At 37.5% G+C, this 13,948-nt stretch overlaps 2 protein-coding genes across 5 annotated transcripts in view; one reads left to right on the top strand and one right to left on the bottom strand.

The window, feature by feature from the left end:
- Positions 1-349: 349 nt before the first annotated feature.
- RMP24 (ribonuclease MRP subunit p24) lies at positions 350-7,218 on the top strand. 3 transcript variants are annotated; one of them, XM_090137202.1, is made up of 5 exons: positions 350-480; positions 561-754; positions 1,914-2,113; positions 4,894-5,102; positions 5,500-7,218. In XM_090137202.1, exons 1-5 carry the CDS (start codon positions 410-412, stop codon positions 5,651-5,653), a joined length of 828 nt encoding a protein of 275 aa, XP_089993328.1. In that variant the 5' UTR covers positions 350-409; the 3' UTR covers positions 5,654-7,218. The 3 variants fall into 3 exon arrangements, with proteins under 3 accessions (XP_089993328.1, XP_031445013.2, XP_089993329.1); XM_031589153.2 differs by having other exon boundaries at positions 561-583; positions 5,500-7,217; XM_090137203.1 differs by having other exon boundaries at positions 371-466.
- A 1,366-nt stretch (positions 7,219-8,584) lies between these two features.
- The window catches only part of RPRD1A (regulation of nuclear pre-mRNA domain containing 1A), a 43,077-nt gene continuing 37,713 nt past the window's right edge, over positions 8,585-13,948 (bottom strand). The window contains exons 7-8 of one of the 2 annotated variants that reach the window (XM_090137201.1): positions 13,484-13,651; positions 8,596-10,823 (exon numbers count right to left, since the gene is read on the bottom strand). In XM_090137201.1, the coding sequence (XP_089993327.1) occupies positions 13,502-13,651 (150 nt within the window). In that variant the 3' untranslated portion in view covers positions 8,596-10,823; positions 13,484-13,501. Of the gene's footprint in view, positions 13,652-13,948 lie in introns of both variants that reach the window. The other variant, XM_031589154.2, reaches the window with a different exon arrangement.

The following is a 13,948-nucleotide window of genomic DNA, read 5'->3' as shown; positions in this document are numbered from 1 at the left end:
GAAAGAAAGCACAGAGAATTCTTTTTTCTCCCCTTTTCTGAAGCCCTCAGCTACTCCGTGTTGGAAAATAAGAAATAATTATTTTTATTCACATTCCTCGGTAGTATACTGAAGAAGCCTGCTCAGATGAATGCCTAAGTGAGCACCATTACCAACAGATCAAAGAAAAAGCTTGTCTGGCAAATGAACGGGGCCGAGGGAATTAATAAAGCACACATCAAACACGGAAAAGCCAAAGCGTTTTAATGCTTTTTAATGCGTTTTAAACCCCGGCTTAGGCCGTGCAGCCCGCCGCTTCTGCCCCGGAACCAGGAAGCTGCAGCCGCGGTATCCGCCAGGCTCACCGGAGCGCTGCACAGCGCGCCGCCGGAGCTGCCGGGCATCGGCTTCCGGCGGGGCGGGCGGCGTGATGCCGCGCTTCTTGGAGGCGGCCGCGAGGCAGCTGGCGGGCACCTGCCCGGGCCAGGCGCGGTTCCTGCTGTGAGCGGCCGGGGCGGGCTGGGGTTCGCGACGGGAAGTGGGGCGGGCGGAGCCGGCCTGACAGTGTGTTTTCCCCACAGGTGGACGCTGAGCAGCTGCCGAGGCGAGTGTGGGGCTCGGGCCAGACGGCGGTGTGCGGACGGCGCAAGCGTAGCTTTGAGGATGGGGACTGACTTCCCCCTTTTCCCCGTATTCCCATCGCTTCTGCTCTGCCCTCACAGCACATTCAGGGCCTGCGTTAGGAATGATGCGCTTGCTATGCAGAGAATTCCAGGTGTTTTGTTGCTTGAGTGCAGCTCTGGCAGCAGGAAATGCTGAGGCAGGTGCAGCAACACACTCCTCAGATTTAACAGTCTGGATTATTATTATTATTAGTGTGTTTTCAACCCAATCTGAGGTACTATCACTTTCTTGCACTTGGGGCTGTAGGAAAACAGGGGACAGACTCTTTAGCACGGTCTGTTGCCATAGGAAAAGGGAAAAGGGTTTCAAACTAAAAGAAGGGAGGTTTAGAGAATATAATGAAATTTTATTTCTTTACAATAAAGATAGCAAAGTGCTGGCACAGGTTGCCCGGAGAGGTGGTGGATGCCCATGCCTGGAGACACTCAAGGTCAGGATGGATGGGGCTCTGAGCATCCTGATCTGCTGGAGATGTCCCTGTTCTTTGCGGGAGAGTTGGACCAGATGGCCTTTAAAGTTATCTTCCAAGTCAGATGATTCTGTGAAAGAGGCAGAATGCTTCACAAGGCTTGGTGTCACTGATCAGACAAAAAAAAAGTGCCCTCGGGAGCTCCATGCGGAGTTACGAGTTTCTGTCACTGAAGACTTTTAGAAGAGGATTGCATTTTTCCAGTATAATGTACTGTTATTTCTTGTGTGAACTTCTGCAGTGCACAGACTTAACATGAATTCATACAATCACAGAATGGTTTGGGTTGGAAGGAACCTTTAAGATCATCTAATTCCAATCCCCTGCAGAGGGACACCTCCCTCTAGACCAAATTGCTCAAAGCCCCATCCAGCCTGGCCTTCAATGCTTCCAGGGAGGGGGCATCCACAACCTCACTGGGCAACTTGCTCCAGTGCCTCACCACCCTCACAGTAAAGAATTTCTTGCTGACATCTAGTCTAAATCTACCCTCTGCCAGTTTAAAACCATTTCACATCATTGTCTCACTACATGCCCTCATAAAAAGGTCTTTACCAGGCTGAAAAGTCCCAGCTCTCTCAGCCTGTCCTCACAGGGGAGGCTGTGGTTTAGAACTTTGTTAAAACTTACTCATGCTCAGCACGTCTTCACGTTCCAGATGAAAAATATAGTAAAAACACAACTACTTAGGAACTGTTAAAATGAAAGTGTACCCTTTTTAATGTTTGTCTACAGAACATAATTACTTGAGTTTTACTCTTTTAACTTTGCTTATCTGTAGATGAACAATTTGGAAAAGAGAGAATATGTCCTTACTGCTTCCAGTTCCTGGTTCCTGACAGCTACCGGGTGCGGCTCAAGCCAAAGATGAAAGTGACCCCTCAGATAGAGAAAATTCTTAAACGAGAGGCAAAGAACTACAAACTCAATATGAAACAGCTAAAGCTTTTGAAAAAGTACAGGGACTCCAAAAGTGTTCTGGTAAGGGTATTTAAACTGCCACGTATTAGAGATTTCCTTGAAACCTTTTAGTTGCATAAAAAAGAAGATATGAAAATTTTTCTCTTAGAAGTGGAACTCACATGTATTTCTTTTTTCACAAGCACGTAATTTTTCTTTTCCTTTTGGAATAACTTCTGTTCATGTTCACAATCAAAATGTTTGAAGTCTACCCTCTACAGTAGATCAAGGGGACAATGATAAAAGTAGAAATCTTTTATTTTCTTCTCTCTCCCATCTTCCTCCCTTTTCATCAGAGAATCTACGCAAACGTATTTCTTGTGATCTTTGTGCAGATGTCTTGAAATCTTGCTGAAAATTCAATGATTTCTTCCTTGGAAGCTCCAGCATTTTAACTATCAGCTACTGTATCATTTGCATAACTTTGCAGAAGTGGCAGATTTATGACTGTTGATTTTGTATTTATTTTTCCTATTTATATAGTAAAATTGGGGCCGTGCAACTCCAATAGATGTAGAGTCTCAATAAAGCAGTGCAGATGCTGAATTATTAGAATTCTTAGAAATCTGTTCCTAAGAATCCCCCCAAAATGTACCTGAGAAGAACATGCCATTGACTGAAGCAAGGCTGGTTTTGCCAGAGTGATGTACTTTGATGTTTATTGCCTTTGTTTCAGCTCTGAAGAAGGGCTTAAGTGACAGATTGTCAGTTTTTTTCAGTTTTATCACTCATGCTCAGTGTACAAGCTTGGCATCATTTATCTTATTTATGTAGCAATCATGCCTACAAAAGATCATTGTTACATTTTAAACACAAAGAATTTTTTAAGTTTGGCTGGATATTAAAATGTATAGGTCTTTCAAAACTAAACCACATATAGAATTTAAAGTAGTTAATGTTGCTTGTGGAGGTTCAGTTCTTTTTCCTAAAATTACTGAAGATTATAAGCTGTAAATGCTTTGAAGAATGGTAACATGCATTTAATGTTGTTTAAATAATTTGTGAATGGATGTCTTACTAAACAAGGCAGCACCCTGCTGTGGCACATTTGGCATTTTCTTTGAAGAGAGCCTGTGGGTTTAGGGAGTAAAATTTGCTACATCAAAAGTTACTAAAGAGTCATTAACACAAACTGAGGAAATACCATAGATGTCACCAGGTCTTGTGGCTAAAAGGGCACTTCAGATAGGCACCCTTAGTGCTACTCTTTCCAAATTTTACATCATGGTTGACCAGCAAAAAGAGCGAGATAAAGGTTATCGAGGAACTGAAAGCTTTGCTTTATTTCTTCGCTACAAGATCACAAATGTTTAGTGTGCATTCAGATCTCTCTCTTTAGACAGTTGATGAACAGCATCCTAAGGAATTATTGTGGGCTCTTAAATTTATTCTGTAACTGGAGAGATTCTTAGGATGCGTTATGCATTCATATGAGTAGTTTAAGATTCAGTTTTAAATAGGGACAGTTTAAACACCGGGTAATATTCTAATCTTGGGAGTTAATTACAATTTGCTGCACTTGTGTTCTGCTCAGTTCTGTTTGCATTTGTGCTGTGAATTATGATTTAAATTTTTCTGGTATTAAGTATTTAAAATACTGTCAGATACTGACAGCTTTCAAAATTAGCAATGTAGATCCCTGTAATCTTATACCTGAGCCTTGTGAAAATGAGAATTCAAGTATGACTGAGAATTAATCCAAGCAACAGTATCACAGGTTGTGCTTATGATACCTTTCTGGAGTTAACTGTATGTGCTGTTTAGGAAGTGCAAAGCAGCTGTGCTCTGCTATGGTATCCTGCTGATTCCTGCACTGTTAGGCACTCACCTCCATTTATATTCCATAGAGTATTAAATGAACATGAGATGCTGTGTTGGTTTTTTTCTTCCCTGAATTTCAGGAGAGCTAAAAATACATCAGACCTGAGGTGTATTAGTTGATTAACTCTCTTTTTTTAGTTTGTTAGTCTGACAGTATAGACATCCTCAAAACACTTACCTGAAAACTTCACTTGGGCATTTTTACATTGAATTCTTCGTAATCATTCAGAAACATCTAGTGTTTTTCAGTCAGTGTAACTCTGTGCCTCAAAAACTTGCCGGAATGTATTACTCCCATGTTCCTTAATAAGAGGGGTTGCCATGGTAGTAGGCAATATTAGGAATGTCTGGCAGTCTGAGACTCTCTGATGTTATCTGTTCTGCTGCACCTCTGCTACACGCTGTGCTGCTGGAGGGTCCTTATAGTAAACATGCAAAATGGATAAAGCTTCCTATTTATTGTAAGAAGTATTTTTGCATTATTAGAAAGCCTCCTCCTGCTGTTACTAGTTATAGATGTCTATTTTTGAGAGTTCAGTAAGTTAAATATTTTATCTCGAGATTTTGGAGAGTGTGTAATAGAACTTCAGTAGAGGCAGAACACACCAATAAGTTTTGATCAATTTATATATCATTTTTCAGCAAAATGTGAATACCACTAATATATATTTAAGATAGCACCTGAACTGGATGTATTGTGCTTTGTGTTGTTTTGTTTTTTGTTCTGCACTACGTTACATTCAGAGTTAAGGGTCTCCTGAGGAATTAGAGTAATCTCTAGATAAATCTATGGGATGTGTTTGGCTTGGGAAGTCTGAATGAAAACATTAAGTATAAATAGTGTCTTTTAAATATCTCTGTATTCACTTTAGCAAATATGTTCTGATAATTGGAGAACAGTTTGAATAATTCTTACAATGGCTTTGAAAAATAAAAGGGAAAAGACTGGTAGAGTGATTGATACTTTATTTTTTCCATAGCTTGTTACTTGTAACTCATGCAACAAAACAACAAGACATTATGGTAAAAGCAGGGATTTTCTGGCTACCAAGATCCATAACTCAGGCACTCCAACTATTGAATCCAGCCTGAAGACACCAGATGTAAAAATCCAGTCTGCAAACAAAATGACACCTGCAAGCTGCAGTAGGTTGGGATCCAAAGGGAACACTCCTTCATCACTCTCCAGGTAACTGTTTCTCTCTATTCTAACTGGTTCCTGACTGAGTAGAATGTTATACATCTTGTTGGGAAAGGAAGTAATGTACTGATTGTATGTCTGTCACTTAAACTTTTAATTGATAACTAGATGTCTGTTAAGGAAATCCATTTTGACTTCACAGTTCTTAAGGATTCTGATAAAAAGTGACCACAAGAATGCTCAACTGTGTTTTTGTCATTAATGTAAAAGGTCCAGCTTAAAATTTGCATAAGAAAATTATACTTCCAACTGCTCGCCTTCATATGAAAATACACTATTTACATTCAAAAAATTAACTTAATACTACATTTATCCACTTTCATAGCTACTCAATATTAATTACAATTTCTCACCTTGTAAGATATTTGTGTCTTAATTTTTTCAGAACTTGTGTATCTGGACAGGCGACAACCAGTTCCATTTCCAGGACTCCCCGAAACTCCAAATTTCACTTTACTAAGCTAAAACGGATGCTTAACCTAGAAGAAAAAGAGAAAATCCAGAAGGTGGATTTGAAAGCCTTCCTGACTTTACTTTAGTTTCAGAGTAATAATAATTACAGCAGTAAATACTATTCCGATTTTAATAAATGACTGGTGATTTTCTTATGAATGTTCTCTGTGATTTGGACTTCCAGGTGGGGAACACAGAGCCTGCTAAGGCTGCACTGTGCTGCAGGTTATTCTCCTTACCTACTCACAGCTCCACACTAAACTGTTACTGCTATGAGAGTAGCATGGTCATGAAAAATGCAGGACGTTTCCTTTCTGACTGCTCTGATGCTACCAAAATGGGTTGTTTTTGTCTCTTCTAAAAACAGCTAAGGAGAGACTGTCTTATATCTTTCAGTGTTGCCAGGCAGTAGGCTTCACAGTCACTGCTTTCTGAACTTTTGTCTGAAAAAGTAGGTTTGCCTTGCACAGCAGTCAGCGCCTTGTACTAAAACATTATGATGTGAGTAGAAGATTGTCAAGGTTAAAGCAGCCTCCACTGTCTAATTCTATGTGTTCGGTTCTGCACAGAGAGGAGAAAGGACAATAAAAAGTCACTATTCAGGAGTGATTTTACAGCCTTATGGTTGTGCTTATGGTTTCCCCTCTGAAAAAAAGACTCAATTAGTTAAAAACACTTCGGTTCTTCGTTTTAAAGTTCTGTGGATTTTTTTTCTTAATTATTATTTTCAATTATTTCCTTTAAGTATTTAGGATTCAGGGAGCGCTATTTGAGAAATATAACGAGCAAGTATATTGGCAGACTTAAAAGCAATTCTTGGCAGGGGAGAATAGCATGTTGCAAATTTTACTGACAGTCTCAAAGATCAGTATGTGACCTTTCTGAATTTCCTATGCTGTTATACAGTAGTTCTGAAAGGTTCACATCAGTGGGTTTCTTACTTAATTGTAGGATCAAAGTAACTCAATTCCTAGATCAAAACACAGACAAGTTAGCATCTTTTGCAGCTAAGAGCTTCACATTAATCCATCCATTGTTACTATGTTTATAATCCAGTCCTGTATAAAAATATCTCCATCTTGTTGATGGAGAATTTGTATTTCCAAAGAAAAAAAAGTGTTTGTAAAATAGATCTCGTAAATAAATTTTTGTTTTTTATTGTGCACATGACTTAAACTACTGTTCTGCTTTCTGTAAGGCTTAAGCAAAGATGTGTGGGTATCCGTCTATCTGCTCTACTATAGGATGCTGTTTCAGGTCAAATCAGGAGTACATCTTTGAAGTGTATCTGCTAACTGTCCCTTCTTACCGTGCCTTTTATGCAACACTGAATGGTCTTAGAGTGCATAAACCACTTTTTTTTTTTCTAGCCAATACAATAGATTTTGGATAAAAGCAAGGAAGACCCACTCTGATGTCACAGCTAACATGGTCCTACTAGTAATGGTGATCTGTCCACAGCACCATTTGAATTAATCTTTAGTACACATCCCCAAGAAGGGATAAGGTGGATGTCAGGCACCAAGCTTCAGGTATTATTCACAGCAGGTGTATTTCTGTATGCTCTATTCTGCTTATGAAGAAGCAAAATTGCTTCTGATAATTCTTAGGGATCTAGGTATCTTAGGGATACCAGGCAAAGTATTTGTGGGTAGGCCAACAGACGCATACACAAAGAAGAATGGAACTCACCCAACACTGAAGTGGCTGTTCTGCTCAGGAAGCAGTCCAGATCCTAGAGTAGCTCTCCCCTCCATGGCTGATCCTTATGTGAGCCCAGGGTGGCTCCACCCCTTCTGCTCACATGGGGAACACAGGTGCAAACAAGTCGGCTTTTCCCCCCCAGGCCAGCCACACTCCTTCACCAGGTGCTGTCACCAGTTCAAGGCACAACTGTTAGTTCCCCTACATGCTCTGAGTCATATCTATGTGACAATCACAGTAGTCATAAAAGTTCAAATGCATTCTTATAAGGAGTCAGTATTACAAGATAACAAGCTTACTTTTTTCTTACTTCATTTTTTTTTTTTCCCATGGTAAAGTACATGCCATTCCTTATTTTACAAATACATTTCAAAATACTGGACAGAAACTGTTTTGATGTTCTCTATCATCTGAAGTGCTTTTTGTGTTATTTTAAGTGTCTAATGAATTTTTTTTTTCTGTTCCTGGGCTACCACAGAATCCACATATTGGAAAACATACCTACATATGTGGTGTACATAAGCATACTATTACCCATATAACACATTCATTGTGTATATATATACATATGTACAGACATCCATCTCGTGTTCACATCAGAGTATATTACATTTCTGCACTTGAAACACTGAAGGTTAATTGTTGGCTGCAACAGACTATTACTGAGCCTCCATTAAATGCCTGCTATGCAGCGTTAATCATTTATGTATGCACAGCTGGAAGAACATCTCTACAGAGAGGAAACGACACTGATTTCAGTGAGACCACCATTTTACCAAGACTTTGTAAAGCAAAACCAAGAAGGTTCAGAATTTGGCATACACCTTTGGGTATACAGTTATCTTTGATACTAGAAGCATGATAATACCACATAGTGAAAATGTTACAAAATGTGGCTTGATATAAACACCTCAACTGAAGCTTATTTATTTTGGAACATCATTTTGAGTCATTTTCCCATTTTTATATATTGGGAATCTCAAACTGTCATAGCACAAATAGAACCTCACACCCAGTCCCCACTTCAAAGAGACAAAGTTTGACCAAGCTAGATGGTCTATCAGCAGTATTTCTTTTTAAAATAATTGCAGTTTTAGAAATAGGATCCCAGACTTCTTAATATATTACTTCTTCTCATTGAAAATTTTCAGCTTATTGTACAAAATAAAAATACTGAGAGTAATGACCTTCAAAGTTAATATTAATTATTTCCTCAGCATCACTATGGTTTCCTCTTAAGTATAGGCAGCAGAATTGCCACTACATAAAATGAGTTTGAATAGGCAAGAAAATAAACAGTGATTTCAAAGATATTTTACAACAATGTTTTATTGTATTAAATATGAAAGCATAGATACAGGTGTTATTTTAAGGACATAAATTACACAAGGATTACACAATCTGTCAGAAGAACACAATAATGAAACATCTTTACATATCAAACTTTTCTGGTTAGGTTTTAACAAACGTGTCTATTTCTGTTGCAAACAAGTAACAAGAGTGCTATTGAACTTCTGCAAATTCCCACAAAATCATGCTTAGTAGGATACTTTAAATGTTGTAAAGATGAAATCAGAATTAGATTTCTAAATAACATGATGGAAGAGATCTACTTAAGATGAACGACACACTGAAATAGGAGTTGAGACAAAACTGGTCATTTATGAAAAAAATATATATATTCCATTTTATTTAGACATTACATTTGAATCTTCTTTCTTTGCTTGCAGGAATAGTCACTGTTATTATATGCATGAGCAATGAGCAGAACTGGCCCTAAATATTTATAAACGTAGCAGCCAAATTTTAGATGTGCCGGTTTCCTATTTCACCAATCTTTCCAAAGAAGAAAAAACATGAATCTATTTGCTCACATTTCAGAAGGTTGATAGAGAGCTCCTCTGCAGAGGGCAGATCAAGCCTACGTGTGATCTCTGTGTTCATCTGTGCAGAGGACTACTGCATCCTAGACAGTGATTGGGGCAATCACTAAATGACCAGGCTGAGCTGCCACTGGCAAGGGAGAGAATATTTGTTTCTAAAATCCTAAAATATTATCTTTTAAAACTTCAGAAAAACAGGAATGTATATTTAATATAATGAAATATCTCTGTTTGACATTCAGAAGACTACTCACATAAAATACACAATAAGCATGAAATTTGGCTTGTGTTCATAGGGATTAGCCAAGGTGCTTCAATGTATTACCACAAACATTAACTGAGTGAGAGGGACAAGCTAATGTTACCTCAGTATATACTTTAATTTTCAAAAGGAGCAATGAAACACAGTTTCTAAGAACCATAATTGTTATAATTAAGGGTTTCACATTTACTTCTAAGAGAAGTGGGGTAATGTTCTTGGTAGTCAAAACATTTTGCAAAAATACAGCTTGAACCTGCAAACACTAGAATACGCAAGCAGTCCCAGTGACCTCCAAGGTGAGCATTCTCACACGGCAAAGAGCTGCAGGATTGTCTTTGCTTTTTTTTCAAAGAATGCTCAATGAAAGTGCAATATAGTGAAGCAAATAATCTGATTATTAGGATTTATTATTAAATGAAACATGTTCAGACATTTCATATTTGTGCCTTTTGTAGGGTGGGCATTCTGGTGTGGGCAGAGTCATACCACATTAGAAGAGATGAGCATGTTTCACAGTGTGGTAACACTCCCAGAGTAGTTCCATTGTATAATCCATCAACAGGTAAAAAACACTGTGCTGCTCAGTTTCACACTATGATTTCCATTTTTGACAAGCACTGACATTTATTTTGCTTCTCATTCCTACTCAGGCATTTTCTTCCCCTTTTAGCTTCTAGGCACTCACTTTCCCCACCCAGCCTCTTTTCTTCCTGAGATGTCAGAAGTATACACAATAAGCTTTGGAACCTGAGAATTTGGAGGTATCCTTTGATACTACAGGGCTGCATTTGTATCATAACATGTTATTTCCTACTATACTATTGCAGTTACAGTATAAATCTTCTAACTAGTTGATACACAATGCCTTTCCCGTAGAAATAATAATAAAAAAAAAAACCAACAACATACCATTCAGCCACTAACATAAGACACCTGCTGTAAGAGTGACATTTACCTTTGGTAAGTCCTCTTTTCCAAACAAATTTTGAGGGATAATTTCCAAAAGAACAACTATGAAATACTCCTTGAAGTAAACAATTAATGCAGTAAAATAAAGAAAAAATATGTACATAAAATAACACTCTTTCAAAATTAAAACTTATATACAATGAGAAAAAAAGTAGAGATTTTTCCTAATTCTTTTGTCAGTTCTGCATTATCTTTAGATAAGCAACATTATTACAAAGATAACACTACAAACAGCAAAACAAACCTAGTGAAGTAAGTGTTGTAGCTTTTTAAATTCTCTTGAGAAGTCAAGGAAATTCAGCATTCTATTTCATTATATTTTAATTAAGGTAGTAGGAGTCCTGGTGTGATGCGCAGTGCTTCATACAGAGGAGTGGGAAAGACAGCTAAGGATCCCTCCATGGAACATCAAATAGAAAAAGTTCTGCCTCCAAGAATCTAAGATTTACAAGTTAAGGAAAAACCTTGAAGGCAGAACAGCAACTTTCAGGTCTTTCCAAGACTTCAAACTTCAAGAAGTCATTCAGTAAATAAGTCTGTTTTTTTCAATTTAATTTGAAGCCCCAGCTATGACTATCGTAAGAGTTCCCACAGATGAAACAAAGTCTGTTTGGGAGGCTGAGAAAAAGAATCTAACAATTAAGACAGCTGAATCTTACTTAAAAGTCATAATTGCCTTTGTATTCCTGTGAAGCTTTGGAAGTCAGCTTTGGAATGGAAAATAATCAACATACTCTTAAAAAGATATGGAATATGATTGTGATTATAAGCAGAAATGGTGTGAAATTCATTTTCAACAACAACAACAAAAAAAATACAGAAAATTTCCCAAATGCTGACTTTTCACCAATTTATGTTTTACTCATAGCTATTTCAGACAGTACCAATTTCCCCTTCAAAGTGGTTCATTAGAATAGATAGCTTAATATATTCCCTGTGGTTTTGAGTATCCATGACTTAGATCCTTCAATGGGCTGTAGCAAGCCATGGCACCACACCTGTCATCACCTCTGGATACAAACAGTTTCCACAGATGGGATTCAACAGTGAACTCGCTATTTATCCTTCCTGTTCTATTATTTGTTTTATAGTTCTTAGTGGGTTATATTATTTTAATACTTGTGATAAATTCAATGCTGATCTTTAGCAAAGCTGAACTTGAACCACAGCTGTAATGCACATACACAGATTTCTAAAAGTTACAAGCTCGGTTTTAACAAACTGCACAAAAATATTAAAACTGCATAAATATTATCTGCATGTTCATTTTCTCAGCATAAATGTAAGCTGAAAAGATGGCAATAAGTGTTACTTAATTTCACATATTAGATCTAAGCTAAAGAAACACTTCTGGATTAACGATAATTAACTTACAAATTTTGGACAATCAGTGAGCCCACATGAGCTATGTTCAGCATTCCTTCTTGTCAGCAGTTAGAATTTGTGATGACATTAATATTCTTACATTGCGTGCTCTGGAATGCTTGGTCAAGAGCTTGTTGGTTTTTTTGGTTTTTTGTTTTTCCTTTTTTTTCTTATTTAATTGAAATCTAATTCATCACTATTCTGAATTGTTGCAGTTTTTGAAAATGAAAAATAGATTACTTTTTAAAATTTGCTTTCATATAGAAGGGAATGATAAGCCTGTGAACTCTGAACTCAGCTGATGCAAATGAGCAAATCCATGCACAAAATGTTATTAATGAATACTCAGATGATCCATCAAACTCAAAACACTTGCAGACTAGGTTTTTAAGGTCATCTAAATGCCAAAGTATACAGGTAGGCATTTTTTGAATCATTCCTCAACAACTAAGTGTCTAATTCCAGATGACTGAAAAATGTAAACTTCCTGTCAATCCTCTACATGCCTGTCTATATCTTTGGATTCTTAAGTGAAGTTAAAAGCTGGTGCATCATACGGAAACAAGGAATTTTCACAAGCTTGAGTGCCTATTGATGAGTAACACATTTGTGACAGGAAAAAGGTTGGCTGGTTGTGTTTGTTGTTTTAAAAAACACACTCTGCAATAATTTTCCATGGTTCAACTCAAACACTGGCCTGAACCATCTCCTCTCTTCCCTGTGAGAAAAGACCATCAAGATCTAGAAATATTTGCTGGAGAGGTGGAGCCTCTGCTGACCCTGGGGTTTCTCAGTGGAAGAGGGCGGCTGGGCCTAGAGCTTCCATACAGCTTACCACTTGGCTGTGCAGTGCTGCTGCATGTATAAATGGTATACAGCATCATCAGATTTAGTAATGGGCATTTAACAATTGGGATAGTTCACAGAATGACCTTCCAATTTAATTGAAGTTGTAAAATGGCTTCACATTTCTGGAATTAACCTTTTTAGTCCGAGACAGGTGTTCCAGAAAGGGATTGGAGTATAATTGAATGGTCCCCCAATTTAGAAACTAAGCAGCTGTAAAAAGAAAAGTTCCAATTTTGAAATCTAATTAAAATGGTCAGTTGTATAGTTTCTTTAGCTGACTTTTAAATGGTACTAACACACTGCAACATTTTGAGTCATTTAAAGATCTACTCGGTGTAACATGATTAATATTTTCCAATGGAAAATTGGTTACTAAAATTTACATCAAAATAAACCACCTGACTTATTTTAAGGTATTATTATTATTTAAGGTTTAATTTTAAATTGCATTAATCTTGCAAACATAAGCTTGTGGTTTCCATGTTTCACTCCCTCACTAGCAACTGAAACGTTTCAAGTTAGAAGTATGCTCTGATTACATGTTGATCTACACTAAATATAGGGTACATAGGAAAAAATCTTAGCAAGTTTTTTTTTTTTTTTCTTTCTTTTTTTTTTTTTTTACAGGGCACCCAACCAAAATCTGTACAAAAGATAAGATAGTTACCCATTCTTTAATATAATAGATGCAGATGCCACTTTCTATAAATGTACCCTCATGTTCATTTGCCAATAAAATAGTAAACAAATCAGCTTTTTAAATCATTTTTTAATAAATTATTAGAGTATTTTTACTGACACTCTCCAACAATATACAAAAATAATACTACAAGAGTACCAATCAGTCTGACCTACCCCTCATTTCACAGAAAAGTAGAGGTTACGGAAGGGTATTCCTGCAATCAGTCATCACTGTAGATGTCTCCTGCAAATGGTAGGTGCACGTGGCTGCCCGTGACGTTGGGAAGTCGAGAGAGGTCAGGCAGGTTCTGGATGCGTGTTCTGAGTTCTTTCCGTACTTGGGACACTCTGGCTAGCTTGCGTTTGTATTCCTGTAATGTAAAAGAATTCATCAAGAGATTCATCTACAAATACAATCCCTTGTTTTTATTGCCTTTGCCAGTATCCAAATTAAAGCATTCCTTAAGCAAGTTAGATGACTCAATATCTCTAAATAGGAGAGAACACAGAAAACTGGATTACTTTGGAGGTGGAGTCATCAGCTCTGTCATCTGACTTCGGGAGGGTAACTATGGGATTTTTTTTCACTTTGAATATTGTAAGTTCATAAACATTAAACAAGGAAAACAATCCTAATTAACCCAATTACACATCTTTCCATGCAACTA

The sequence above is a fragment of the Phasianus colchicus genome, chromosome 3 (assembly GCF_987193195.1).
Source record: "Phasianus colchicus chromosome 3, bPhaCol1.hap1.1, whole genome shotgun sequence".
In the NCBI taxonomy this organism is placed as follows: Eukaryota; Metazoa; Chordata; class Aves; order Galliformes; family Phasianidae; genus Phasianus; species Phasianus colchicus.
This window is presented reverse-complemented; position numbering and strand designations above follow the sequence as displayed.